At 34.5% G+C, this 27,293-nt stretch overlaps 2 protein-coding genes across 7 annotated transcripts; both read left to right on the top strand.

Annotated features, from left to right (window-relative positions):
• The first annotated feature begins 372 nt into the window (after positions 1-372).
• Positions 373-8,008, top strand: LOC125652514 (DET1 homolog). The gene is made up of 4 exons (XM_048881758.2): positions 373-530; positions 4,285-4,611; positions 5,018-6,207; positions 7,601-8,008. Exons 2-4 carry the CDS (start codon positions 4,309-4,311, stop codon positions 7,785-7,787), a joined length of 1,680 nt encoding a protein of 559 aa, XP_048737715.2. The 5' UTR covers positions 373-530; positions 4,285-4,308; the 3' UTR covers positions 7,788-8,008.
• Positions 8,009-12,629: 4,621 nt separating this feature from the next.
• Positions 12,630-26,206, top strand: LOC125651451 (myocyte-specific enhancer factor 2C-like). Of its 6 annotated transcripts, none has more exons than XM_048880047.2 (9): positions 12,630-13,131; positions 14,500-14,601; positions 17,936-18,139; positions 18,981-19,115; positions 21,912-22,056; positions 22,255-22,415; positions 23,684-23,789; positions 23,942-24,068; positions 24,169-26,206. In XM_048880047.2, exons 2-9 carry the CDS (start codon positions 14,548-14,550, stop codon positions 24,350-24,352), a joined length of 1,116 nt encoding a protein of 371 aa, XP_048736004.1. In that variant the 5' UTR covers positions 12,630-13,131; positions 14,500-14,547; the 3' UTR covers positions 24,353-26,206. The 6 variants fall into 6 exon arrangements, with proteins under 6 accessions (XP_048736004.1, XP_048736002.1, XP_048736006.1 ...); XM_048880045.2 differs by lacking the exon at positions 12,630-13,131 and adding an exon at positions 13,381-13,502; XM_048880049.2 differs by lacking the exon at positions 12,630-13,131 and adding an exon at positions 13,389-13,502 and having other exon boundaries at positions 22,258-22,415.
• The last annotated feature ends 1,087 nt before the right edge of the window (positions 26,207-27,293 follow it).

The raw sequence follows: 27,293 nt of genomic DNA, 5'->3' as shown, positions 1-27,293 counted from the left end.
TGCTGTGTCATTATTGACAAACAGGCACGGAAAGTTCTAGAAAATTTAAATTCATGTTTAGATATCAGTATCTTGTAGTAATGTAAACATAATGCAAGTATAAGCATTAAATACATGTATATGTTTTTTGACATACATTGAGCAAAATATAATTACATGCATGTATATAGCTTTTATCATGTCAGTCCCAAAAGAAACTTTCCATAAACCTCCTGTTTTCCAGGTTTAACCCAGTGTGACTAAAGCCAGCCCCTACTAATTCACTTCGTTGTGAATTATTAGGGACTGGCTTTAGTCACACTGGGTTTAACCAAGCTTGGACCCCCTCGAAATCTTGGATCCGCGCCTTCTGACATTTCTATCGGGATCGGCATACCAAAAAGATTTTTTGGCTACAGCTAGCATCCGATCAAATGTTGGTTGGTAATAATATTTTGATAATTTTCTTCTTTTGTCATCGTGTAGTTTGAAGACTTGCGCCTTTCCCATACGTACTCTACTTCAACGTTGTAATGGATAATTCAAATAAGGTTAGAACGTGTTATCGGAAGATATATGTGACTATTGACAGAGTAGCCTATAATAAGCAGATAGTCCTGGACTGCAATGGTTATCCAGATATTGTATGCAGGGCTTACAAGAAATTTGGAATTTTTAGAAAACTTATCTTCTTAAGTTTTCAATGAGTAGGAAAATCCTCTACAAGTCTTGTACACACCATCATGATTATATTAAAGACTGGGGCTGTGTTCATGCTTACTGCTATATCATTGAACAGGTTGGGAACACTTCCCCTATAGCGAGATATTCTCGCTAAAACGCAATTATCCCTCTCTAGCGAGAATAAATATATCCCATACAACCGAGAAAAACACCCGCGAAGTACATCTTTTCGTGAAGAAAAAGTGCTAAAATGTCTGATACTTCTGCAAATATATGAATCAAAACAAAAACACTCACAATGTGTATTGGATTTCAGACTGCTTCCCTCTTACGCAGCAACTTTGATATGCAATTTCATGACTATGTTGTCAATTTCATAGAAACAATTCGCATCATGTTGAGTGTGTGTCGCACTTATTCAGCGTTGCACGGGATTTGCCATTATTTTCAATAAAGACGCCAAAACACCTGTTTATGGTAATGTTTATTTCTCGCTAAAGAGGGATAATCACGTTTTAGCGAGAATATCTCGCTATAGGGGAAGTGTTCCCAACCTGTTGAACAGGTTGGGAACACTTCCCCTATAGCGAGATGTTCTCACTATAACGCGATTATCCCTCTCTAGCGAGAGTATATATAACCCGTACAACCGAGAAAAAAACCCGTGGAGTATATTTCTTTGTGTTTCACATGAAAAGAAGAAAAAGTGCCAAAATGTCCGATACTTCTGCAAATATATTAATCAAAACAAAAACACTCACGATATGTATTGAATTTCAGACTGCTTCCCTTTTACGCAGCAACTTTGATATGCAATTTCTTGACTATGTTGTAAATTTCATAGAAACAATTCGCATCATGCTGAGTGTGTGTTGCACTTTCAGCGTTGCACGGGATTTGCCATTATTTTTAATAATGACGCCAAAACACCTGTTTATGGTAATGTTTACTTTCTCACTAAAGAGGGATAATCGCATTTTAGCGAGAATATCTTGCTATAGGGGAAGTGTTCCCAACCTGTTGAAGGTTTATATTAAACCCATTGTATGAATAATACTTGTTATCCTACATAAAGCTAGTCTAGACATTGTAAATGTTCAGTCAACTTCGTACGTAGCACTATGTAGCTGCTACAATCTTAAACATGGCCATATGCCACAGTTCAGCGTCTTATTTTGCATCTGGGAAATCCTATTTTAATATAATCCTTACCAAATGTATGCACAACTGTTTACTTTAAGAATGATTCATTTAGCATTAAGAGTTATAAACGGAAAAATCATTTGATTAGTAAAGAGTAATTATACTTTGACTTTAGATAGATCTGATTCAGTGATTGATTTAGAAAATTTTTGTCTTATTAAAATTTGACATCATCTATTCTATATTAACATTTATTTTTTAATATAGAATAGAGAGGGTCAATTCATGACGAGCCCCTGTGGCCTAATATATGAAGGTTGTCTTTGAATCGAAAGTTGACTGATTTATGATATTGTGCTATAGTGTCAGGATTTTAAGGGTGAGGGTATGACATAGACTAAACCAGAATTAAACTTCTTGACCTCAGATTGAGAATGTGTAGTCAGGTGCTCTAGTAACAACGGTCCAAAGGGCAGTCAGTGAGCTCTTCTATTGCAACATTGAAAATTCCTTCATTGTATACATGAGTAGACTATAAATTTCTCTAACCTACTCTTTAAAGCAGTTAACTCTTTTATTTAAAGCTGCTTTTTTAAAGATTAGGTTAGAGAAATTTTGAGTCTACACATGTGTACGCTGAATTAATTTTCAGTGTTCAAATAAAAGAAAATCCCATAATCCTAACTACTGTCTTTTTCGATCTTGCAAAGTCACTTCTTGTTGACCTGAACTTGCATGGATTAATCTCGATTTCATTCTATCTTATGAATGCAGTGTGTCCTGTTAGGCTTAATGTACAATAAAATGTAATATCAATCATAGCTGGGCAAGATTATAGAGGTGACGGCACAGTCTAAGTTTGACATCATGATAAATCATGCAGATCTAAATGAAAAGACTGTTTTGTGCAACAAAATATACAAATGTATGGGGGGTTGTTTTTTTTACATCAAGAAATATAGCAGATGGTCACGTTGAGTTTCCAGTTTTAACTTGTTGGTATGCCCAGCGATACAAAACATGGTGACAGCCCACCACATACAAATAATTATATGGAAGGAATCTCTAGTTTGTATTGTAGGTGGGGGGGTGGGGGGGCATGTTTGCAATTTATACAATTTACCTAATGCTTCCATTGTTTTTGTACTCCAATAATACTAATAGACATTTACATATACATGTATTCCTAAATAACAATTTTACAATGAATTTATGAGAATTGTCATTAAACCAATACATTGTACTTGTATCTACTGTGACAATTGTCAGTAAACCTATACATTGTACTTGTATGTACTGTGACAATTGTCAGTAAACCTATACATTGTACTTGTATCTACTGTGACAATTGTCAGTAAACCTATACATTGTACTTGTATGTACTGTGACAATTGTCAGTAAACCTATACATTGTATTTGTATGTACTGTGACAATTGTCAGTAAACCTATACATTGTACTTGTGTCAACTGTGACAATTGTCAGTAAACCTTATACATTGTACTTGTATGTACTGTGACAATTGTCAGTAAACCAATACATTGTACTTGTATCTACTGTGACAATTGTCAGTAAACCAATACATTGTACTTGTATCTATTGTGACAATTGTCAGTAAACCTATACATTGTATTTGTATGTACTGTGACAATTGTCAGTAAACCTATACATTGTACTTGTATGTACTGTGACAATTGTCAGTAAACCTATACATTGTACTTGTATCTATTGTGACAATTGTCAGTAAACCTATACATTGTACTTGTATGTACTGTGACAATTGTCAGTAAACCTATACATTGTACTTGTATGTACTGTGACAATTGTCAGTAAACCTATACATTGTACTTGTATCTACTGTGAAAATTGTCAGTAAACCTTATACATTGTACTTGTATCTACTGTGACAATTGTCAGTAAACCTATACATTGTACTTGTATGTACTGTGACAATTGTCAGTAAACCAATACATTGTACTTGTATCTATTGTGACAATTGTCAGTAAACCTATACATTGTATTTGTATGTACTGTGACAATTGTCAGTAAACCTATATATTGTACTTGTATGTACTGTGACAATTGTCAGTAAACCTATACATTGTACTTGTATCTATTGTGACAATTGTCAGTAAACCTATACATTGTACTTGTATCTACTGTGACAATTGTCAGTAAACCTATACATTGTACTTGTATCTACTGTGACAATTGTCAATAAACCTATACATTGTACTTGTATCTACTGTGACAATTGTCAGTAAACCTATACATTGTATTTGTATGTACTGTGACAGTTGTCAGTAAACCTATAAATTGTACTTGTATCTACTGTGACAATTGTCAGTAAACCTATACATTGTACTTGTATCTACTGTGACAATTGTCAGTAAACCTATACATTGTACTTGTATCTACTGAGTACTGTAACAATTGTCAGTAAACCTATACATTGTACTTATATCTACTGTGGTTACAGATAGAACAATGAGAGGATTAGAACATGTCTGCCCATAACTTGGCTTACCAAACTGGACAAGGACTACGATATGATGGAAAAGAACTTCTTCCAAGGCGTATCAGCAACCAGAATGTTGTATATAGGCTATTTCATAGACAGACACATGCCCCCCGCCCTGGGACTCACTTCCATCAAGTGCGATCACTATACACCAATGTTTTCCCAAATTATACTGTTGTGAATGTAGAGAAGCCACCATGCTTTCTTAGAAAGTTTTCACCAGATGGAAAGTACTTCATTGCCTTTTCTTCTGACCAAACATCACTGGAGATCTACTCTTTTCAGGTAAAATTCAAATGTTTTGCATTGTTTCAAGTTCCAGGCGAATCAATGGCAGCGTGTTATTTTGTCATATCTGAGAACCAAGATGTTTCTGAGGCCAAAGGCAACACTTTAGTTCCAGTAGTTGATAAAACATTTATTCCAAAGAGTTTAGTCAACAAATATTAGTTGTAGTTTATTTCATTACTAATTGGAAAATACCCACTGTTGAAATCAGGACTATACAATTGAAGTGACACAAATCAGGTTGAGTACAATTATGTACAAATTCATATTAGATGTGACATCAAGCAATCAAAATTTCATTTTGTGCTAAGCCTAAGCAAATTTTGATGAGTCCTGTTTTATGAATTAAGATTTTGAGTCGCATACTGTTGAAATAATACAATTTTTTAAATTAATTTTAAAGGGGTCTGCTGCTGCAGAAGACTTGCTACAAAATGTCCATGGAGATTTCATGTCGCTGAACAATGACCAAGCATCAGTCAATATTCGGTCCAAACTCTTTGGCCGATTTTTTAAACTGAGACATAAAACACTCGTCGCTAAAAATGGAGAACAGTTAAACAGAGAATGCAGTCTATTTACAGATAATGGGAACTATGTCATAGTTGGATCTGCCATGAACATTCCTGAGGACCCTCATCCTTTATTTCATGACATTTATCAGAATAATGAGTCCATGTCTCCAAACCACAAATATCAACTGGAGGACTATTCCCTGCATATAATTGACTTGGAGACAGGGATATTGTGTGACACACGTCAGTTCAAATTTGATAAGATTTTCCTCTCTCACAATCAAGGATTGTACTTGTATAAGAATACTCTAGCCATTTTATCAGTGCAACAACAGACAATTCATATCTTCCATGTCACTCCTACGGGAAAGTTTGTGGATGTTAGAAGCATTGGAAGATTTTGTTATGAAGATGACCAGCTCTTCTTTAGTCAGGGAAACAAAAGAAATTCTGGTCAAGTTGTCAGGCCCTATACTGAGCAGACGATCAATTCTCTCAAGCACAGGCTTATGGTCTTCCTTTTTCACAGGGCACAGGGAGAAGGCACCTCCTATGCACTCCGCAGATTTTATCAATATTTTGATCAGTTCAAAGTGTTAAGAATGTGGAAGATGCAGCTTCTTGATGAAAATCATCTGTTGATCAAATATGCTAGTGAAGATGTTGTAACATTGAAATGTCAGGACCCAAACTCCCAACCTTCTTTTTTTGTCGTATACAATATGATGACAACTGAAGTGCTAGCTGTCTTTGAAAATACCTCAGATAAACTCTTAGAACTCTTTGAAAATTTCTGTGATTTATTCAGAAATGCTACTCTACACAGTGAATCCCAATTCCCATGCTCTGCTTCAAGTAACATTCATGCACGTCAAATTCAGCAGAGATTTAAACACACCATTATTAATGCTAAATTTGGAGGCCACACTGAAGCAGTGAAGAGACTTCTGGCTCAACTTCCTATTAGTTCGCAGTCTTACAGCAGCAGTCCATATTTGGACCTAGCTCTCTTCAGCTATGATGACAAGTGGGTGTCCATGATGGAGAGACCGAAGGCCTGTGGTGATCACCCAATCAGGTCAGTGACAAAACATTGCAAATATTAGATAACAAATATATACTCTGTGAGAAAACTTTATGTGTTGATATTAGATTACAGTAAAGGAATACACATTAGCATTTGTCAAGGTGGCTATGGCTTAACTGGTAGATTTGCAATAAGGTTCTTGAATTTCAATTTATGTCCAGGGTATCCAAAAAGGGGCAAATTTTTTTGATTGCTTGTCATTGGAACTCCTTCCATAGTTAACAGTTGTTAAGGATTCTAACTCTGTGAGAGAAAGGTTGTGTTTAGCCTGATCAAATGCTGCAATTGACCTGCATTTTCTAGATCAAAGACCAATTAAAATTTTTGAAAGTAGGTTCCAAATGATGTTCTAGAATGATGAAACGTACAAGAATTATATCTGTAGGGATGCATAAAGTCAAACTTGCTTCTGACAGGTGCTGAAATTGACATTTATTTTTCAAATGAGTGACAAAGTTAGATTTTGTCAACCTGGACCAATTCCTACAAACATTTCATTTTTTTTTTTCTATATTTACATTCTACTTTTATTTTTGCCATTTAATAGAATAAATGTACTACATATATTTATCAAGATTCATACGCTCATTTACAGCTGCTACACATTCATGAGGAAATGGCAGCTGTCATTACAATTTGTAAAGATATCAAAGACAAAAACATGGGAAATGTAAATTTTGTGTGAGGAAACTTGCATGCATGACACCTGTAAAGATACATTCAAACAGACAAAAGCTTCAAATCAACATTATATTTTATGGATGAGTAACTTAAATTTTTGCAAGCAGGTAAAATTCTTAGACACTATTTTCTGAAGTCACAGTGCATGTATGATACCTGGAAGGACACACTAAATCAGTCGTGCTACAGCTGCTGTCTCTTCTTAGGTACATTGTATCTGGGTTTTCTCTTCCACCAATAAAAACTGGGCACCACCAGATAACTTAAAATTTGTTGAGTGTGGTGGAAAACATCAATCAATCAATGTAAACAATGATTTTTGCAAGGTTAATTCTGCACTTGCATGAAATTTTCCTGAAGGATTTTATATATATAGGATATTGTGTAGTGTTTAACAAAGTAAATGTTTCCGGAAATACTGCAAAAAATGTTGCTCTGTGTTAATTTCGCCTAGACATTAAAAACAATTGCAATTCATTTAAAATTCACTCCAAACTATTATTAGATTAAAATTCACCCCAAACTATTATTAGGTTTAGTTTTTAATTCGCCCAATAAGAATGAGGGTGAAAATGAGTTGTGGGCAAAATTGTCCTAGTGTACCATAATATCTTGCTGTCGATAAATCTGCCGTGAAATACAATCTCACAAAATTTAGAATTATTTACAGCATTTAGATGAAAACATTTCTTTATACTTGCAGGTTCTATGCCAGAGATTCAGGTTTGCTGAAGTTTAAGATCTATGCAGGAATGCTGGGTAAAAACCCTTCTCCGACTGCTCGTCGTCTTGTTGCTTTCACATTTCACCCCAGTGAACCATTTGCCATTAGTGTTCAGAGGACCAATGCAGAATATGTGGTCAACTTTCATGTCAGGCATTGTTTCTGAAATGAAAGTCATAGGCACTTAACATTTTAAACATTCCTTGAATTAGACTTTGAAAATTCATAAATACCTCCAAAAAAAATATGTTAGGGAACTTTCAGTTTTTGGTAATTTGAGACATCTTTAACTTGGATGATGTAGAAAAGGTATCGGTACATTTCAATGTCAGTTTTTAGTTGCGCGTTTATATTTGTGACATAATAAATTATTGATATTAAACCGTATTTGTGGCTTGTTGTGCTATATATTGATGTATTGTTATCAAACAAAAACTTTATACTGTATGATACACATGAAATACATAGAAAGACAGTACGATGAAACTGGGGTTATCTGGATTAATCCAGAAATACAGTGAAACTTCTGATGTGGAGCTGGGTACCATAAAAAAAAATCTTTGGATGAGACAACACCATTACTTGTACAGTATGGTCAATCTAATTAAAATTAGCTTTGAGAAGCAGTAGCATAATCAGATCACTTGAATTTTAGCTCACCTGAGCCAAAGGCTCAAGTGAGCTTTTCTGATCAAAATTTGTCCATTGTCTGTCGTCGTTGGTGTCGGCATTGTAAACTTCTTCACATTTTCATCTTCTTCTCCAGAACCACTGGGTCAATTTCAACCAAACTTGGCACAAAGCATCCTTGGGTGAAGACTTTCAAGTTTGTTCAAATAAAGGGCCATGCCCACTTCAAAGGGGAGATAATCACAAAATGTAAAATTAGGGTAGGGTCATTTAAAAATCTTCTTAAGAACCACTGGGCAAGAGGAGATGATATTTACATGAAGGCTTTCTGATATAGTGCAGATTTAAGTTTGTTCAAATCATGGCCCCCAAGGGTAGGATGGGGCCACAATAGGGAATCAAAGTTTTACATAGAAATATATTTGGAAAAGCGTTAAAAATCTCTTAAGAACCACTGAGCAAGAAGAGCGAAGATTTACATGAAAGCTTCCTGACAGTGCAGATTAAAGTTTGTTCCAATCATGCCCCCTGGGGGTATGTTGGGGTCACAATAGGGGATCAAAGTTTTACAAACGAATAGAGAAAATATTCAAGTGAGCTTTTCTGGTCACCTGTTGTTGGTCGTCTGTCCGTCTGTAAACATTTCCGACTTTTTCTCCAGAACCCACCGTGGCCAAATGTCATTTGGATACAACCATTCCTACGCAGGATACAAGCATGTTTTTAATGCAGAGTACAACCCTTACGGCAATTTACTATTAGAGAGTGTAGATGTCCATGAGGAGGGGTTAGAAAATGACCCATATTTTTCTTTGTACAGAATTATATAAGAATCATATAGCCGATTAGGTGACTCAATGAATTCTGGTTCGAATGATATATAGCATTTGCTCAGATCCCCTACCACTTGCTCAAACACTTCAACGTATTTAGAAAATTTCATGTGATTGGTCTCTTTCGTTCGTCTTCTTCTTATTTTGAGAAAACAGAAAAACCCACCTAAAATTCAATTACGTCAGTGAAAAGACAACATCATTACAAATGTATACTATAAACGTAAGGAAGAAAACTGCGATTAAGACGTTTATTAATGATTATTTTAAACATATAACGCTAGATACAACCATTCTATGAAAGTATAGTGTAGAATACAACGATACCCAATGCATTGACAATTTGCAGCGATGCATGTTTTGTAAAATGTCTTGTGATGTCATCTGGCTTTTTCGTTATGTTTTTAAAATTTGAATATTAAAACTTCATTGTTTATTACAAGATATACGACGTAAATTATAATTGTTGCAAAGGGAAGAAAAATTCTAAGAAGGTTTTAGTACTACATTCCATGTCACCATTTTCAATAGCATGAAACCCACAGGTGCCAAGCTTGTGAGTTATTACCACAAACATTTATGAATTTATAAAATACATTTTATTATACCGGTAGAAGGTCAATCTCTAAAGCTTACAAACACACGTGAAAACGATTACATAAATCGAAAGAGGGATGAGATAGACAGGGAATTCACACATTTCAGAGAAATTTTTGCCACCAAAAAAATTACCCCAAAAAAGGGGGGGGGGGGGTAGTGATATCCATACTTCAGGTGCCTGTGTTCTTCCGACACCAAGGATATATTTACAAAAGTTTTTTTTATATTTTTACTACATCGGCACATCTGGAAAAAAACCCACAATTCCGATCCATAAAGTAAAACACTACAAGCGTGTGTCAAAACAGAACCCATCCTCATAAGTCAAGGCTTTGTGATCACGTACTTTCCACACAAACAACCTTGACTTGTGAGGATGAACAGAACCCATAGTTCCTACATTAAACTCATGTTTCTTAAATTTGCTAGAAATGGCAAACAGTGCTGCTTTTCTACCTTGTTCCGCCGCATGTTTTTGCAAATTTAAAAACTTGCGTGACGTATACTATATTTCAAAATTCCGTAATTGGTGGACCGTAATTGGATAATTCATTAATGGCTAGAGGATATGTCTTATTTTGCTATGGTAAATGACCACAATATCATCAAGAGAAAGCATAGGATGAGAAATGTAAGTTTTAAATCACAATTTGATTCTATATCAAATCAGAATTTCGATAGAGACCTACGACATAAATCTCAAACAATTTCATTGAAAAACAAAAAGGTTTAATTAATTCAAAAGCTGATACACACTAACCATCTAAAGCACGCATGTTCAGACAAAATGACATTCATTCTGCACATCTACAGATGCTGTACTAACACCTTAAAAAGGTTTCATTTTAATGCCTTGTGTATAGGTTCTGTGAACACCCCTGGACAAAAAAAAAAGTACCGGAGAAAAAATATAAGAATCGGAGTATTGCGTGTACATGCATGTATATAAAAACGATAAACTTTAAATTGTTTACGTTCGAAAAAGAATCCATTAATGAGTAGCATTCAACAAATGGTCCTGCAGTACTCAGTTAGAAAATTGCATTTTGCTGTCATAAAACTTTCTCTCCTGTAAAAGAACCCTAGGTTATTAATTGTGTATAATAGTTATACTGATATACCTATCATCTAATACTAAGTATCGAAGTGTAACAAGATGCCCATGGGTCACATTGCTCACCTAAAGATTTTCCATAGATATTCGCATGTAAAAGTTTGGTTCCTATTGTGGCCCTAACCTAAGTAAGAGTGCAGTAAGCTTTAATGTTAATGTAAACTTCTTTGGCCCAATGGTTCTTGAAAAGAAGATTTTTAAAGAATTTTTTTCTATAGGCCTATACAAGTATGTAAAATTTTGATTCCCTACTGTGGCCCCATCCTATCCCCAGGGACCATGATTTTAACAAACTTGAATCTGTACTATGTCAGGAAGCTTTCAGGTAATTTCAGCTCCCCTGGCCTAGTGGTTCTTGAGAAGATTTTCAAATGACCCCACCCAATTTTTGTGATTCTCCCCTTTGAAGTGGGCATGGCGCTTCATTTTGAACAAACCTGAAAGCCCTTCACCCAAGGGTGATCTTATTTAGGTGATACAGATATATAGAAGAACTTGGGTATGTGTATATCTGAACTTCTTAACATTAGTGTGAATGATCAGGAATGTGAAGTTGCAACGACAAAAACTAGTTTCGCACTTTGCATTTCCACTTTTCCCTGCACATTTGCTTTGAACATCGTCCTCTTGCTTCTCGCATCTTTATGAAGCATTTGAATATAGGAGAGGTTGGAAAATCTCGGTGCTTAGAGCATGCACTTTGCGGTCGATAGGTTGTGAGTTTGATTGTCATGGCTGCGTCAAACCTGAGACATTAAATAGGTGGTGACTGCTCCTTCTTCAAAAGCTTGGCCTTTGGAAGTGAGAGTTGCGGGTCTTTCGGATATGACCATAAAACCGGAGGTCCCGTGTTGTGGTAGTCATTGGTATGTTGAAGAACCCTCACTACTACAGCTCCGAGCACCTAGCTGCAATAATGTAGCCCTATCCAATTTTTTTTTAATTCTGACGTTTTCGGGATAGGGCTACAATTCCATAGGATCTCCGTAATGGTGCAAAATAATTTTATAAATAACCGATAATAAACTCTGTGTATTAGTCCCAAATGTTGTTTGCACCAAAAGGAGTACCAACTTTGTGCTCGGGCATGTCTAATAAAGGTGTTTTTCATTAAATACAATGTACAGCATGCAAAAGTCTTCGTCTGCTCCGCCATGCTTGTTATCGCGAGATCTCGTAGGTGGATCTAATGAAAAACCTAAGCATTGACAATCAGCGCGAAAATGTAGTTACTCGAGCCACTTCGACAAAGAAAGGAAAATCATATTGTTGCAGAAAGAATTTACACTCGGCTGTTCGGTTTTTAACTTGATATTAAATTCAAACCTTTTCAATACCGACGAAATAGCTTTCGCCTCCATACTTTTCCATTGATGTAAATACTACCTTATATGGCATATGCAAATGACTTGACAATCGGAAGTTTATACTTCAGTACATCAAACATGGCGCACAAATATGAATCGAGAAATTGGAATTTATCGAAATTGTTGAAAACGGTAGAATAGAGCCTCACAAACCTTAAGTTGCAGGTTGTAAATTTATATATTGACTAAGAAACATAGAATATCATTTTATTTACGTAAAGAAAGTCAGCAAATGTTTAGAATGAGCGCAAATGTTGCGGGAGTGAATCACTCCCGCATTTGCACCATTACGGAGATCCTAAGGAGTTGTAGCCCTCTCCTAAAAAAAAAAAAAAAAAAAAAATCAGAGAGGGCTACATTATTGCAGCTACCGAGCACCATGCACAGGACTTTCTCTTCACCTGGTGACATCACAAACAAAACTATGGAGTGCCAGTTTCAGTTTCAGTTTACTGTACCCCCGCGACCTACGTTAATTCATACTGCCGAGTGATTATTTCTGAAAAATGTAGAATAGTACACAGACATGTAGCATCGTTATTCAAAGTGTAGGGACAGTCGTCGGAGAAATTGTCTTAAAGGACTGAAGGAGAAAAGGAACCCAAAACATTTCTCTTCTGCCCAAAATCCATACTCCTAAATTGAAGGGAAGGGGGGGGGGGTCATAATATATTGCATATCACACCGTAGATCTACATATTACCGAGTATTGTCCAAGAGAAGGATCTTACAGGGATTGCACCCCTTTCATTATGAGAGAGAAAGAGGGGAATAACTGGCGGCCGCCACATAAATTAAGTGGCGGTCGCCAGGTAAATTAATGATGATAATTCTAAAACCTGGCACCTATCGGCTTCCGTAGAATCTTGCCCGGTGTTGTTTTCATTGACTTCCTACATATTGATGTTATAAAGTGTGCTTGTGTGCCCGATATTTCCACGTCCACCACTGCATAAATTTTTCAAGGTTAGTAAGTGTGACCTTAGTTCCATGCGCGTGTCTCATTTCGCCGCATAGCAAGTATGACCTATGAAACTATGAAATTACTACGCCAAGAATATAGTTCGATATATTTCGTGTTATAATCATTAGGACGTGTATTCCAATTATATTCTGCTTTATCTCAAATATAGAAAAATGTGATGATAAATAAATTAATCAGTATTTTTCCGTAGTAAAGTGATAGTTTAAATGTGGCGAAAGTCATGCTGACAATGACGTCATATCTAAACTGCGCGAAATAATTCGCCATATTGGATTTTTGCTAAAAATACCATCGTGATTTCCATGCCCAAAATAGCACAACTTGTACAGTTTTAACGACGAAGATTCTACTGGTTAGTAAAAATAGCAACCGTTTTGGTATATTTATAAATTCTCATGTTATTGTTTTTATCTGTGATTGTATATTTTATCATGTATTTTTCGTTTTCTTATGTTAGCGCTTTCAAGATTGACGAGAGAATGTTTTGTGGTAATATTTCTCTCCATGTTTGGAAGAGGCCCAAAAAGTTGAAATCAACACTCAGGTCATGAGATTGCTACTAATTCTGAACCCTAGTACATATTTCCTCACTATTGTTATCGTAACATCTTTTATTTCAGACGCAATGTGATCGAATTATTTGTGTGTCATTTGTGGTCACTTTCGATATCGCCTTGGGAAGCCCTGGTGCACCATAATGCAGTTGCAATGGCTTCCTTGTAAATCATAAGCCAGTTTCGTTTTATGAATATAGGTGGCCACGAAATGGCGACGGCCGTGTTCTAATTTTGTTTTACAGGGTTTCCGTGGTGTATTAATATAGAAGTTTATTTTTGTAAACAACAAGGTGATTTTTTTAATAGCTCTTTAATCGCAGGATATGAAAGGTCTTTTTAGAATTTTATGGAATTTAATCTCATTTTAGCATGATAATAGGAAATAATTCCTTACTTTACTGATTTGCTTTATATATCATCTTTGAAAGAACAGTATACATTCATCTTGTATTGATGTTATTGTGGTTACTTCAGAAATTTTGACAAGCTGTTGATCTATTAAATGTTTACATTCAAAGCTAGGTAGTGCACTGTACATCCTTGTCTCATGTAAGAATGAATATCTGATGAGTGTAAACATAATACCTGTTAATTGTAAACATGAAACAATTAAGGTAATTTTTGTTAACTATAAATGTCAAAATAAATGTTTCATCAAAGTATTGGAAAAATAAATAAATTTTCAAAAATTTACAAAATATGACATGGGTTTAGCTACTTTTGAAGCTTTTTTAAAATCAGTAGTCTATAAAATATCTTCTAGGAGTAACTTGATGTTTTTGGGAATTTCAGATATCAGTGACTGCTTACATTGAGTGATAAACGACTGGAAAAGTCAAAATGGGAAGGAAGAAAATTTCCATTACTAGAATTAACGATGAAAGAAATCGTCAGGTAAAATAACAGGAAACAAGAACATGAGCTACAGAGAGATGCAAAAGAAAGGGATCAGTCTTTGATGTTCTTTGTTTTTCCCTTTGTATTTTCTACAAAATAACATTTTTGTAAACTTTTGTGGTTTCATTACTTTTTGTTGTATTTGTATCAATATTGAACCACAGAATGTAGAATATCCTGTAGTTTTAAAATATTTGTGTTTACATGAATGATTTGATTTGTTGTTTTATAAATGATTCAAGAGTTTCAGATGAAATCAAACTTTATTTGCCATAGTTTACCAAGTATGATACAGTAAGATTTAATTTGAACTTTGAACTAGTAGGAAATGTATTTCTGAATGCAAATGGTTTTATTCTTAATAAATATGAAGAATTATAAGGAATTTAAGATTTTATGATGTAGATTTTATTAGAATAGTTGAAGAATTAAAATTTCCATCAATTATTGAAAACATGCTATTATTTTTGAAATATATAAGAATTTTACATGTAAGAATTAAAATTTGACCGAATACATTTTGCATGATTGGAAGAATATGTTGTCTAGGTATATACAGACAGATAATTATTGAGATGGGTAAATAGTACTAAAGAATAAAATGTCTAGTAATGTATGGAAAAGAGACATGGCTCTTCATTTATGTATGCCAATTTTGGTGAATAATTTTAATTATTTGGTTCTTAAGTTTTTTATCCCTGCACAATTCACTGTAAGCTAGGATAGAGTAACGGGACCAGTCTTAACAAAAATTTTATTTTGAATTACTGTTTACTAGACCAAAGAGAAAACCACTGGAAAGAATGACTTTTTTTGTTTTGAGCTTTGAAGAGAGAGTACAAGATTACATTAAACCACTTAAGGGTTTTAGTCAGAATTAGTTCAAGTGTGATAGAAACACTATCTTTGCTATTGAGTCTGATTACAAACATCACTCCATTTCAATATATGATTGTAATATAATTTTAGCAAAAAGGCAATGATATTGATGAAAAATACAGGGCTGATGGTCTTGTGTAGGTTATAATTTTGTAAGCCCAATCTCAATTTTACTGGACTTGGGTCTTCAGGCCAGTGACTAATTAAAGACTGAGTGGGACTGTTTGTGTGTGGGTAAATGTAGTAACGTTGAGCTTGTAGACATTCCTGAGGCTGTACTTTTTGCTCAGTTTATTTGATACTTCACATATATAACTTTGTTATCAAGAGAGGAAAAACCCAATTGATTTTGGGATCCAAAAGTCAAGATTATTAGGGGACTTAGTGGAAAAGGGGATTCCTTATGGTAAGGCTTTAGATTTCATAATGTTTCTTTGATCTTGAGTTCTTGACATTGGAGTTTGACCCATATTTCAAAACTTTAACCTTACTATTAACTTTTAAAAAGTGAGAGATAGGGTTTTCATATGTCAGATATACACTCCTTGTGACCCTGACCTTGGAGTTTGAACTACGTTTAAGAAAATGTAATGTATTAAAGAATATCCTGAACTATCTAAGGTAGGGCAGACATATGTTGTATATAAATTCTTTATGACAAAACCTTTCATGTGATACCATGATTTGTGACCTTGAAGTTTGACCTACTTTTAAGAAAACATATTGAATATATCTGTCTCTTAAACTATTTAAGGAAGGGCTTTTGTATTTTATATCTGTGGATTCTTTATGGCAAGACCTTGTGATACCATGGTGTTTGACCTTGTAACCTTGACCTTGGTGAGCGATGTGGCCCATGAAACACTATCTTATTTCAAAGAGAACTGATGTGTTATAAAAGGCAATGATTGTTCCTTCACCAAGCTCTCATTATCAAAATTGAAAATTGGTCTTGTGGATTATACTTTAGACCGAGTCTACTAAATGATAGGTCCAGTTGGGTAACTAGTCTGAATGGTCAGGTTGAGACTTTATTAATATTTTCTGGAAAGGTTAGTCAGGGTTAGGAGATGTAAGGTCAGTTCTAGTAAAAAGCATTTGAAGTAGCCTGACTGGTCTAGTGCTAAAAACAGTAAATGTCAAACCCTGCCAAGGTCCTGTGTCATAGTAGGCTTAAGCACATGAAGAAGGTGGTGACATGTCCACATGGTTGAAAAATTCTGAAATAGATGTTAAACAAAACAATCAATCTATCCATTTAATTTCCATGTCATTAGATCAAATACTGTCTGACGTGTTTCATTCCAGTTGTTAGGCAGTTCTTTACAGACTGATTTTGACTATAGATTACTCTGTTTTCCTGATCAAGATGCAGACTCACAGTGGATGTGATCAGTCATCAGGAGATGCTTACTCCTCCTGGGCACCTGATCTTACCCTGGTGTGTCTAGGACCCATATTTACTAAAGTTCATAGACATAAACGTAAGATTTACGTCTGACTTAAGATTAGAGTTACGTACCCGTAAAATGGTATTCACAAAACCTTTTGTAACCGCAGACGTAACTTATGAATTCTTAAATGTACGACTGCACTTGCACGTGAGCAGTGGCTTTTTTCACGGCTATTTTCACTTCGAAGCAAAAAAAGTTGAATTTGCTCATCTAGTGTAATATGGATAAATACAATTAATTTGTGTATCACTAAACAGCCTATATGCATCTTGACTTACTTTTTGACTTAATTCCTTCTCTCCTCGTGGAGAATAGGGCCATGAACAAGTCCTCTCCATTTAATTCTATCCTGGGCTGATCTTGCTGCCTCTGTCCATGACCCAAAACCTAGTTCTTTCCTCTCTCTCTATATGCATCTAAAGGGTTTCTAAGGTCTTTATGAAAGAAATTTTTGTTAAAAATTGACAAGTCGACGCTTGCTTTGTTTATTCTTAGTTACGATCAGTTTACATGTTCTATTATAGCACACGTAGAGTTGTTCTTATTCCTGAAGTAAATCTATGTATACGACTGTTACTGAATACCGCCCCACTCGTAAACATTCGCTACGTCTAGATTTACTCTACATTTATGTCTCTGAACTTTAGTAAATATGGGCCCAGGGGTCAATGTTTGCCCTACTCTCAATTTTGTATTCTTTATAGGATTTATTGGATTGTTATCTGTTCCTTATCTTCACTTTTTCATGAACAATTAAAAAATTTATCCTTTGTAAAAAGAACATATTCAATAAGACTGTCATCTTTATTATCTGATATTACAAATGTGAAAATTGGTAATGGTCAGTCAGACTATGTGTTTTTTGATTGCATTTAAAAGGTCAAAAACCACTTGGGTCAGGAGGGGGAGGGTTAAAAATTTAGGGTCCTTGAATGGCTGCGGACAACTGCAAACACACATACTGATCTGATTTCAACATCAGTTTTATATTTTTACAGGTGACATTCACCAAAAGAAAATTTGGTCTTATGAAAAAGGCTTATGAGCTGAGTGTACTCTGTGACTGTGAAATTGCTCTCATCATTTTCACATCCAACAACAAGCTGTATCAGTATGCCAGCTCGGACATGGACAAAGTCTTACTGAAGTACACAGAGTATAATGACACTGTGGTCAGCCAGACCAACAAAGACATATTGGAGGTACTGTAAGAAAGAATGATTAACAGAAACCATATTATTTGTAATATTTTCATAGAAAATGTACATGTGTAGTGCATATCTATTGCAATAAGAATCATTCGAAAATGTATGGCTGGCCAGAAATCAAATTTAAGACCTCTGCATTACTAGTCAGGTGCACTACTGCTGATCTATGCAGGCAATATATACAGTTCATTTAAATGCTATTAATCAATACTAGCTAGTATATTCTTGTCCAGTTATCAGTCAATGATATTAAGATTTGCAAACCACAAGCCATTCGGGCAACCATTTACAGGAAATCCACATGCCTGAACTCAATTACACTTGCTCGAAAAAAAAATGTAATAATACGCATGCGAAATCTGAATAATTTTCAAGACAAATCCGGAACAGACCAAGTGAAGATGCGTAATTAATGGGACGAATGACTTTGGGGCAAGTTATTCTAATTCTATGACTTGAGCATGCGTGAAATATTTATTTACTTCTGATTGTCAAATTAAAACTCCGACGGGTAATTTCTTTACGAGCCAGTCGGACTTGTTGCCAAGCGGATTTTACAAGTCCGACAGGAAAATCACTGGCCGCGGCCGTTCGGACTACCGCTAATTTCGTAGACTGAGTTATTTTGTCAGACTGAGAGATATAAATGTGAAATGCAAGAATTTTGAAACAATTTCATGTGGGTTAATCTATGTAAAAGAATGACTCGTGCATTACTAGTCAAATGGTCAACCACTGAGCTATCCAGGCCAATATATATCTATTGACACTACCTAACCAATACTACCTGTACCACAGTATATACATGTACTGTATGTTATATGTGTATTTCTAGATGTTGAATAAAAAGGATGTGAAAGGAGAAGGGGGAGATGATGATGATGATTACAACTTGACCCCCAACACAGAGGACAAATATCGTAGGATTGACCAGGAGTATGCCAGGGTAATGCAGGGAGGGACACAAAAAGTAAGCACATTCAATATTATGCGTTGTGAATCAGGAGCTAGATGAATTTTTGCTGAGAATGATGGCAGTGTAGCACTACATCTCTGATCGAAGAGATAACTCTTTCATTTATAGAGTTTTATAATGCCGTTTTATTATGCTTTCATTGGCTTGATCAAATTGTCAGATTTCTCTAAAATTGTGACTGCCAAAGTATGCTATGACTGATTGTACTTTTATGCAATATTGTTTTATAATCACAAGTATTAAAAGGTCTCTCTCTCTCTCTCTCTCTCTCTCTCTCTCTCTCTCTCTCTGTGTGTGTGTATGTGTATATATAACGTTAATTATTTTAGGAAAAAATGGGCATTTTGGTACCCAATTGTAAAAATCTCAAATTCTCATTTTTCAAAAAACAAATGAAGAATCAGGTATGGAAACAATTTTTACTTTACTGGTCAAAACGACGTGAAGAGGGTCAGAAATCAGGAAAACTCACAACATATTTTTCGTATAAAGAAAACTTTACTATGGAAAGTTATATATTTTTAGAATCCCTAGAATTAAGAAAAACTCTATGTAGATTTCGAATTAGTGCACATGACCTTCGAATTGAAAGAGGAAGATATGAATTTACAAAAACCAATTCTGGCCATAAGATTTCTTTAGAAAGAAACAAAAGAATATGTGAATTATGTAACCTTAATTCTGTTGAAGATGAATTTCATTTCCTTACTGATTGTCCATTCTATGTTGAAGAGAGAAATATGTTTTTTAATGGTATATACAAGCTCAACAAAAATTTTATCTATCTAACAAATAAGGACAAATTTACTTGGTTGATGATTAATGAAGACAAACCAGTAATTGTCAAATTGAGCGAATATTTAGTGCAAACTTTCAGAAAAAGAAGTGATGCTTTAAAACTGCAAAAATCATTATAGTTTATAATTCATATATTGGTATAATACTGATACTGTCCATCCACTTGTATATATACATGATTAGCAATTCATATATGTTTGTACTTGTTTCCCCAACATGCTGCATCCACACGCAGTTTGCAGTCTATGTAACCTGTAGTTAATGTTGTAAACTTTCTTTCTTTTTTGAATTTCCTTCTTTATAAAATGTCTTACTGTTATGCCCTCTGGGCCCAAAATTGGAATAAATTTATCTTATCTTATCTATATATATATATAATGTGTGTGTGGCTCTATTTGTCCACCAAGATGGAGATATTATGTTATTGTTTCAAAATAAAGTGTATTTTGTGCAAGAACCCAAATGCAACTCGGTTTTTATTCTCAATTTGATAAAATTAAGTAAAATTTAGAATTAAGACCTTATAAAATGACACTTAATCACCATTTTTGGTATTTTGACATGAATTCACTGAAAAACTGTTGCACATTTGGATATTCCCACAGAGGATGCTTTATTGTATCCTTTTGATTATTAGGTGACCAATTGAACATTTTTAACTTCCTGATAACTACTATTCCAATTCTTTTCAAATTTGGTATAAAGCATCTTTGGGACAAGGGGGACATAACTGCCCAAAATTGTCCAATTATCATAAATCTACTTCTATAGAACTGTACATGTGTAAGAAAAACTAAATGCATAGTGATGTAGAGGAGGAAGGCCTCTACCAAAATTGTAAATTTTATGATCACCGGGATAGGGGTTCTGACCCCCCGGAGGGGGGGGGGGGGGCAAACCTAATATATAGTGTGTATGTGTAAAACACTTAAATAACATCTTCTTTAGTGGTATTGATACTAAATGGATATTTAGAAAGAGCAGATAGTCCTTTACCAAAATTGTAAATTTGATGATCCCCAGAGTAGGGGTTCTGACCCCAGGGTGGGGTCAAACTTAGTATATAATATTTATGTTTAAGTTTGCTGATACTGTATAAAATCTAAATGCATACTTAAGAATAGCAGGAAAAAATGTACAAAAAATGGTGAATTTCACAGCCCAGGGTTTTGACTCTAGGATGGGTCCAAATTAGTCATATCTTTTAATGTTTTAATGTTAATACAACTATTATATTATGTAAAGCCTTTCATCCGTGTATGCACTTTTTAGGGCAGTGAAGTTTTAAGAACACAACTTGTTTTATACTGTTGCTGAACATTAGAATTTGGCTTAGATATTCAGAACAGCAAATTTTTTCTAGATTCCATAGCCCTTTGGAGTAGTGATATTTTTTCACTAGTACTCAGGTGACTGATAAGGCCTGTGGGCCTCTTGTAGAAACTCCATAGATTTGAATCTATTTTACCAATTTTGAACATTAAGTTGTTATTAGTCCCCTACTGACAGTGACTACTAGTTTAATTGCACTCCATCTGTCCTTCCATCCGTCACAACTTACGGTAGTTTTTCAGACTTTTTTTCCCAATCGTGCTTTGATTTAGGAAACTGAAATTTGGTTTGTATGTTTACATATAAAGTTTCGTCTTTACAAGATTTTTTGATTATGCATAAACGGTTAGAATAATTAATAAAGTCAATGAATAGCTCGTTAGAGCTAATTTTACTCTGTATATTAATGTCCAACTTTAACTAAAGAATAGTTGATTTGATGTGTAAGATTATTCAGGCAGAATATTATGCAAACAACTTGACTTGGGGATTGTAGGGGACATGTATCACTATGGCACGACTATGCTGTGCAATACTTACAGAATGTTGTTTTATTACTATGTATATTGTTTCTGAAATAGTTCATTGGTGACATAAGTTGACCTTGACTACTATTAGTTTGGCACCAATGCGGCATTTTATTCTGATTTGTATTTGTAGCCAGTGCTATACCAGCAGCCCATGCCAGTTTCTGTTCCAGTACAGGGTGGTGCCTTTCCCCAGACCAGTCAGCAGCAGGGGTCAGGGGGCTCTGTAGTTCTCTTACAGCCACCTACAGCCCATACCTCCATGCAACAACCAACAGGTAAAATTATGAAAAATTGTGATAAAACATTGAAATTTCAGCTCGAATTTCTGTTCTTTTATGAAGTAAAGTTGTATGTGTAGTTGATCTTTTCTGTAATACCTACATGTAAATTGTAAAGGACTAAAGGTACATTTCCATATGAAATCTACATGAAACTTGTTTTACAAAACTGTTTATGATGTGTATTTTATAAAGCAGCCACTAAAGTCCATCCTGCAGTGACTGCAACAAAAACGTTTCCCACCCAACGGACCCAGGAAATCGAAATGTCTCCAAATACCGCCAGCAAGGATACCGACTTCAATCAAGGAAAAGGAAAACCAAATCTAAGAGTTGTTATTCCACCCAAATCTGATGTAAGACAGCATTAATGATTTTGTTGATAATTAGATGCTTGACAACCTTAAATATGCCCTCGCCAGTCCCAGTAATACAGGGTATAAAAAAATGTTGTGGACACCATAAAATGTACCATTCCAGCTGTTGGTCTCTTACTTGCTACAATCAGAAATCAATAAGCATCTCTCTCTCTCTACCTGCCATTGATCAGGGTCATAGTCAGTAATCCCTTATACAAAATACCCACGGATAGGTTCTAGATCTATACAGAATACCTACCTATAGGTTCTAGATCAAGGTTACAGTTGGTAATCAAATGGATGTATAAGAGTTTTGGATATCATATAAAACAATACGATTCTAGTTTAAAGTCTCATACTTGTTGCAGAGATGGTAGAGGGAGAGAGAAAGAGATGCCTACTGGGACATATGTGATCAAAGTTTTAAAATCATGTACTGTAAAACCATTATTTCGGGAAGGGGAGAAGGTTATTTTGCAGTTAACACTCCACATTCAAGAGAAACTGAAGTATGATATATATAAGTGATTCTACAGTATACATGTAGACAGTATCAAATTTAACAATTTTATGGAAGCCATGTGTTGGGTATCATTTCATTTTTCAGTCTCATACATGTTACAGATATGGCTAATGGGCATCTGTAGGGCTCAGGTCATGGTCATATATTGTCAGTACTTGAATAATGTTGTGAATGCAGTAAAAGAACACAATGTCACACCATTTCATTTCTCATTCTTCCACCTATATGTGGGAATGAGAAGTTGCTTTTAGACTGCACAGTCAAAAGTAAAGACAGTTCACTGAATGAATCTCCTTGTCATAAATCTTTCAATATTCAGGAATTTTGAGCAAGTGGGGAAAAACGTCAGAATTTGTGAGGAAATTTACTTGTATTTTTAACAAATGTAATGAATGATAATTAAAGGAACATTTGAGATTCCTACATGGGTTTTTATTCTGCAAAATTTGTCTTGCAGTATAAATTATGTTTAAGGATAGTACTCGTTGAATGGAACCATCTTATCAGGAGATTCTCTGTGACACCATTGTTTATCAAAATTGAAGTCGGTCAAGCCTTCATATACATTTGTATTTTGAATAGGGCAAAAGAGTGTGTCAATTTCTATTAAATGTAGTGTGAAGTGGAATTTTGATAATTTGGTACATGGTAGTCAGATTGAAGATTATCTTTTAAAACCTGGTGAAAGGGAATGCCAAATGAATCAGTATTAAGTAAGTCTTCAAATTGTGTTATTTTACAGACACCAGCTGCCAAATCACAGTCAACATCCCTAGACACTCCGCAGATATCTCAAGCCACACCCAGCACTCAGTTAGCTTCAGTTCTACCATCAGCTCTTTTGCCCAGTAAGTCTGAGCATTATATTTAAAGCATAGCCAGGTTATAGAAGATATATGCTTATATACACAAGGCTTTGATTAAATGTACTGGTTCCCAAATAACAAAATAGATTAAATACAAAAATTAAAGTTTTTGTGACATTTATATAATTTTGTAGGTGACCTACAAATAAATAGTGCTGATTTGGCCAAGCTGTTGGGTTCAGCAGCATTTGCATCCAATGAAGGATTGCCAGGGCCCCTAACAGCAGCTGTCCAGGCCTCGGGAATATCACTTACACCAAGGTATGACATCAGGTGTGCTTTCAAGTTTTGTTTTCTTTTCAGTTCAAATTTATTTCAGACTGCTCAGTAAATAAAATCAATTATTCTATCTTCATTTTAGTGGGTTAACACCAACTACCAACTTGCAGAACCTCCTGATACCTTTATCACATGCTCAAGCACTCCAGATGCAGTTTGCAGGAAAAAATGTCAAAGCAGAACCAACATCACCACAGGATAGAGGGGGGTCATCAGAGGAAGAGGGGCCACCAGAGAAACAGGCCCGTATGTCATCTGACCGATGACAATAGTAACTTTTATGTATAGTGTAAATAGTGTAGAATTGAGAATTATGTATCGTGCACAGAAGTAACAAGCTTTTTATTTTCCTTGCATTGTGTCATTTCTGAATTAAGTCTGACATTGACAGGTCTCAATATTTAGGTTTAAGATTCACAAGATTGTATATAGATTCATCATAATAGAATTATTTTCAGTGCTGAGATTACCTGGTAATCATGCATATGGTGCATTAGTTTAGTAAGCATAATCACGTTTTTCTAATATTGAATTCCCTGGCAGTCATTCGTCATTGAAAGAGTTGTTGATGTTTTGTTAAGGTATTAAATCTAGCTTCAAATTCCTTTATAAATCCATTTGATTCAGTATCATAGTTGCAAGATAGTGATTTATGGAAAACAAGTTTTTAACATTTATTACTTTTTAAAGGGTTATGTATTATTTGTATGGGTTAACTTATTGTTTCCCAAAAAACTCTTAATCAAATTCATTTTTATTGATGAGAATTTTTGCAGACTTTGTATTTCACACTGTTGATGCAGAAAATCTTTGTCTCGGATAGCCTTGTGGTTTGCAAACATGAATATATGTGCGAAGACTGTTCAAATGTACATATATTGACTTTAAGAAATCCAGTCTTTATTAATAGCCTTCTATTAAACACAGATATGTTAACGGTTGCACATAATTACAATACATTGATATTTTCAGGCCAAGAAATAGTATTGGATTAAATGGCTGTTTACTCATGATTTACTTGGTTTGAATATTTTGATAGACATTTATTCTATTGCTTTGTGACCGTTTATACTATTCTTGTTCATATATACAAAATATATATATATACTAGGTTTGAAAAACCATTAAGAATATATTCAGTTCGATATTCATTGCTGTAAACAGCAGGTTTCATTGTTTATTACTGTAAATCATTATAATTTCACAAGACTTTTATTCCCACTATCTCACATTGGCAGATTCGTCCTCAGAATTTGAAATTTTGCAAACATTCAGGTTTTTTTTTTCATTACTACTTAAATACACAAAATTATTCTTGAGGACTTTATTTTTACATCAAGTAACCTCAGTATTCAGCAGTTATTATGCACAACTGTATTTTCTGTGACTTGCACTAGAAAAAAAGTAGCAGATATATTAGAAATTTATGACAATTACCGGTAATGTTAGAAAAATCAAAGATATGGTATAGACCTGGATGTTTCTGGAAGTTTTTACAGGTATGTGTGTTCTTGTTTTAAACACCAGTGTTATAATGCTTGTATCAATTTACCATTTACATTGTTGTGGAATAATAAATTTGGCATCAGTGGAAGATTTTAGATTACATTGTATGTACATGTATGATATGGTTTGACTTTATTTCTGAAGTGACACTTGTATATACTGGTAGCGCACAGCAAAGACAAATCATTTTATGTAGACCATCTTGAGTGTATTTGGAGTGCATGTATAATGTTTACTTCCGGTGGTGAGGAACTACATATATATTCCAAGATATGTCTGCAAGTTTTAACACATATTTTAACTAGGGGCTTAATTTTTAGTAAGAATGGTAGGAAGTTAGAATGCTGGTTGTGACAGTCCTGTTATTGTTTATTATCATTGTAGTTCTTGACATGCAGTGGTTATTTTTGTTTGTTTTTTTTTTTCTCTTGACTTAATACACTTCCAACCTTTTATTGTGCATGATAAAAGGATTAATATTGGTGAATTGATATTTTTTAAAAATAGATTTGTGCCATTTTTTGCATGATTTTCACCCCAAATTATGTCATTCTGAAATCATAGTATTTTGTTTAGAGGATATGTATATGCAATAAATAATTGTTTTTAAGTAATTCTTTGTTTTAAAGATTTTGAAAGTAACACTTCATATGGCATATCAAAACTTGCAATATTTGTTCTTATCCATTTGAATAATTTTCCATTTGTATTCAATATTCTCCATTCGTATTTTTCATTTGTATTGTATCTGAGGGATTGTTTATTTTGATTTGTTACGAAGGATTTCATTGGTCAAGTTTTAGCCTATATCATGTTGAAAACAAGCAAGATGTTCCGATGCTCAAATACAAGATAAATTAGTCCTCTATTTTCATAAAGGACTAGTTAAACATGAGGTTGAAAAGCGAGGGAAATTAAGTTCAGTAGAATCTAGAAGGTAACCAGTAGTTATGAAAAGGATATTTAACCTATGGCTTGAACTGTGGTTTATTATACCAATGAAATCCTTTATAACAAACCAAAATAATCATTCCCTCAGATACAATACAAATGATAAATTATACAATACAAATGAAAAAGATAAAATGAAATGAAAATATGTAATACAAATGAAAAATTGATACAAATGAAACAAGAGGCCCATGGGCCAATATATTCGCATGCAAAGCATTTGTGTTTCTAACCTACATGTACGCCTGGGGACCATATGGTTTTTACAAACTCGAATCTGCACTATGTAAGGAAGCGTAAATGTAAATTTCTTTGGCGAAATAGTTCTTGAGAAGATTTTTAAAGATTTTCTCAATATATTTGTTTGTCTTTAAAACTTTGATCCCTTATTGTGACCCCACCCTTCCCCTGGGGGAGATAATTTTAACAAACTTGAATCTGCACTATGTCAGGAAGCTTTCATGTAAATGTAATCCTTTCTAGCCCAGTGGTTCTTTAAAAGATTTTCTCTTTTTATTTGTATGTAAAACTTTGATCCCCTATTGTAGCCCCATCCTACCCCTGGGGACCATGATTTTAACAAACTTAAATTTGCACTATGTCGGGAAGCTTTTGTGTAAATTTGTATTTTCTTGGCCCAGTGGTTCTTGAGAAGATTTTTTAATAATTATATTCCCTATATATTTGTATATAAAACTTTGATCCCCAAATGTGGTCCCATCCTACCCCCAGGGATCATGGTTTTAACAA

This window comes from Ostrea edulis, chromosome 5 (genome assembly GCF_947568905.1).
Source record: "Ostrea edulis chromosome 5, xbOstEdul1.1, whole genome shotgun sequence".
Lineage (NCBI taxonomy): Eukaryota > Metazoa > Mollusca > Bivalvia > Ostreida > Ostreidae > Ostrea > Ostrea edulis.
The sequence above is the reverse complement of the archived record's forward strand: the minus strand, read 5'-3'. Positions and strand labels throughout refer to the sequence as shown.

Bases quoted from the DNA above. Each gene is read 5' to 3' on its own strand.
- LOC125652514 (XM_048881758.2), top strand. From the start codon at position 4,309: ATGTCTGCCCATAACTTGGCTTACCAAACTGGACAAGGACTACGATAT. The intron at 4,612-5,017 runs GTAAAATTCAAA...TTAATTTTAAAG, and splicing joins TGGAGATCTACTCTTTTCAG to GGGTCTGCTGCTGCAGAAGA. The intron at 6,208-7,600 runs GTCAGTGACAAA...TTATACTTGCAG, and splicing joins TGTGGTGATCACCCAATCAG to GTTCTATGCCAGAGATTCAG.
- LOC125651451 (XM_048880047.2), top strand. From the start codon at position 14,548: ATGGGAAGGAAGAAAATTTCCATTACTAGAATTAACGATGAAAGAAAT. The intron at 23,790-23,941 runs GTAAGTCTGAGC...ATAATTTTGTAG, and splicing joins ACCATCAGCTCTTTTGCCCA to GTGACCTACAAATAAATAGT. The intron at 24,069-24,168 runs GTATGACATCAG...TCTTCATTTTAG, and splicing joins GGAATATCACTTACACCAAG to TGGGTTAACACCAACTACCA.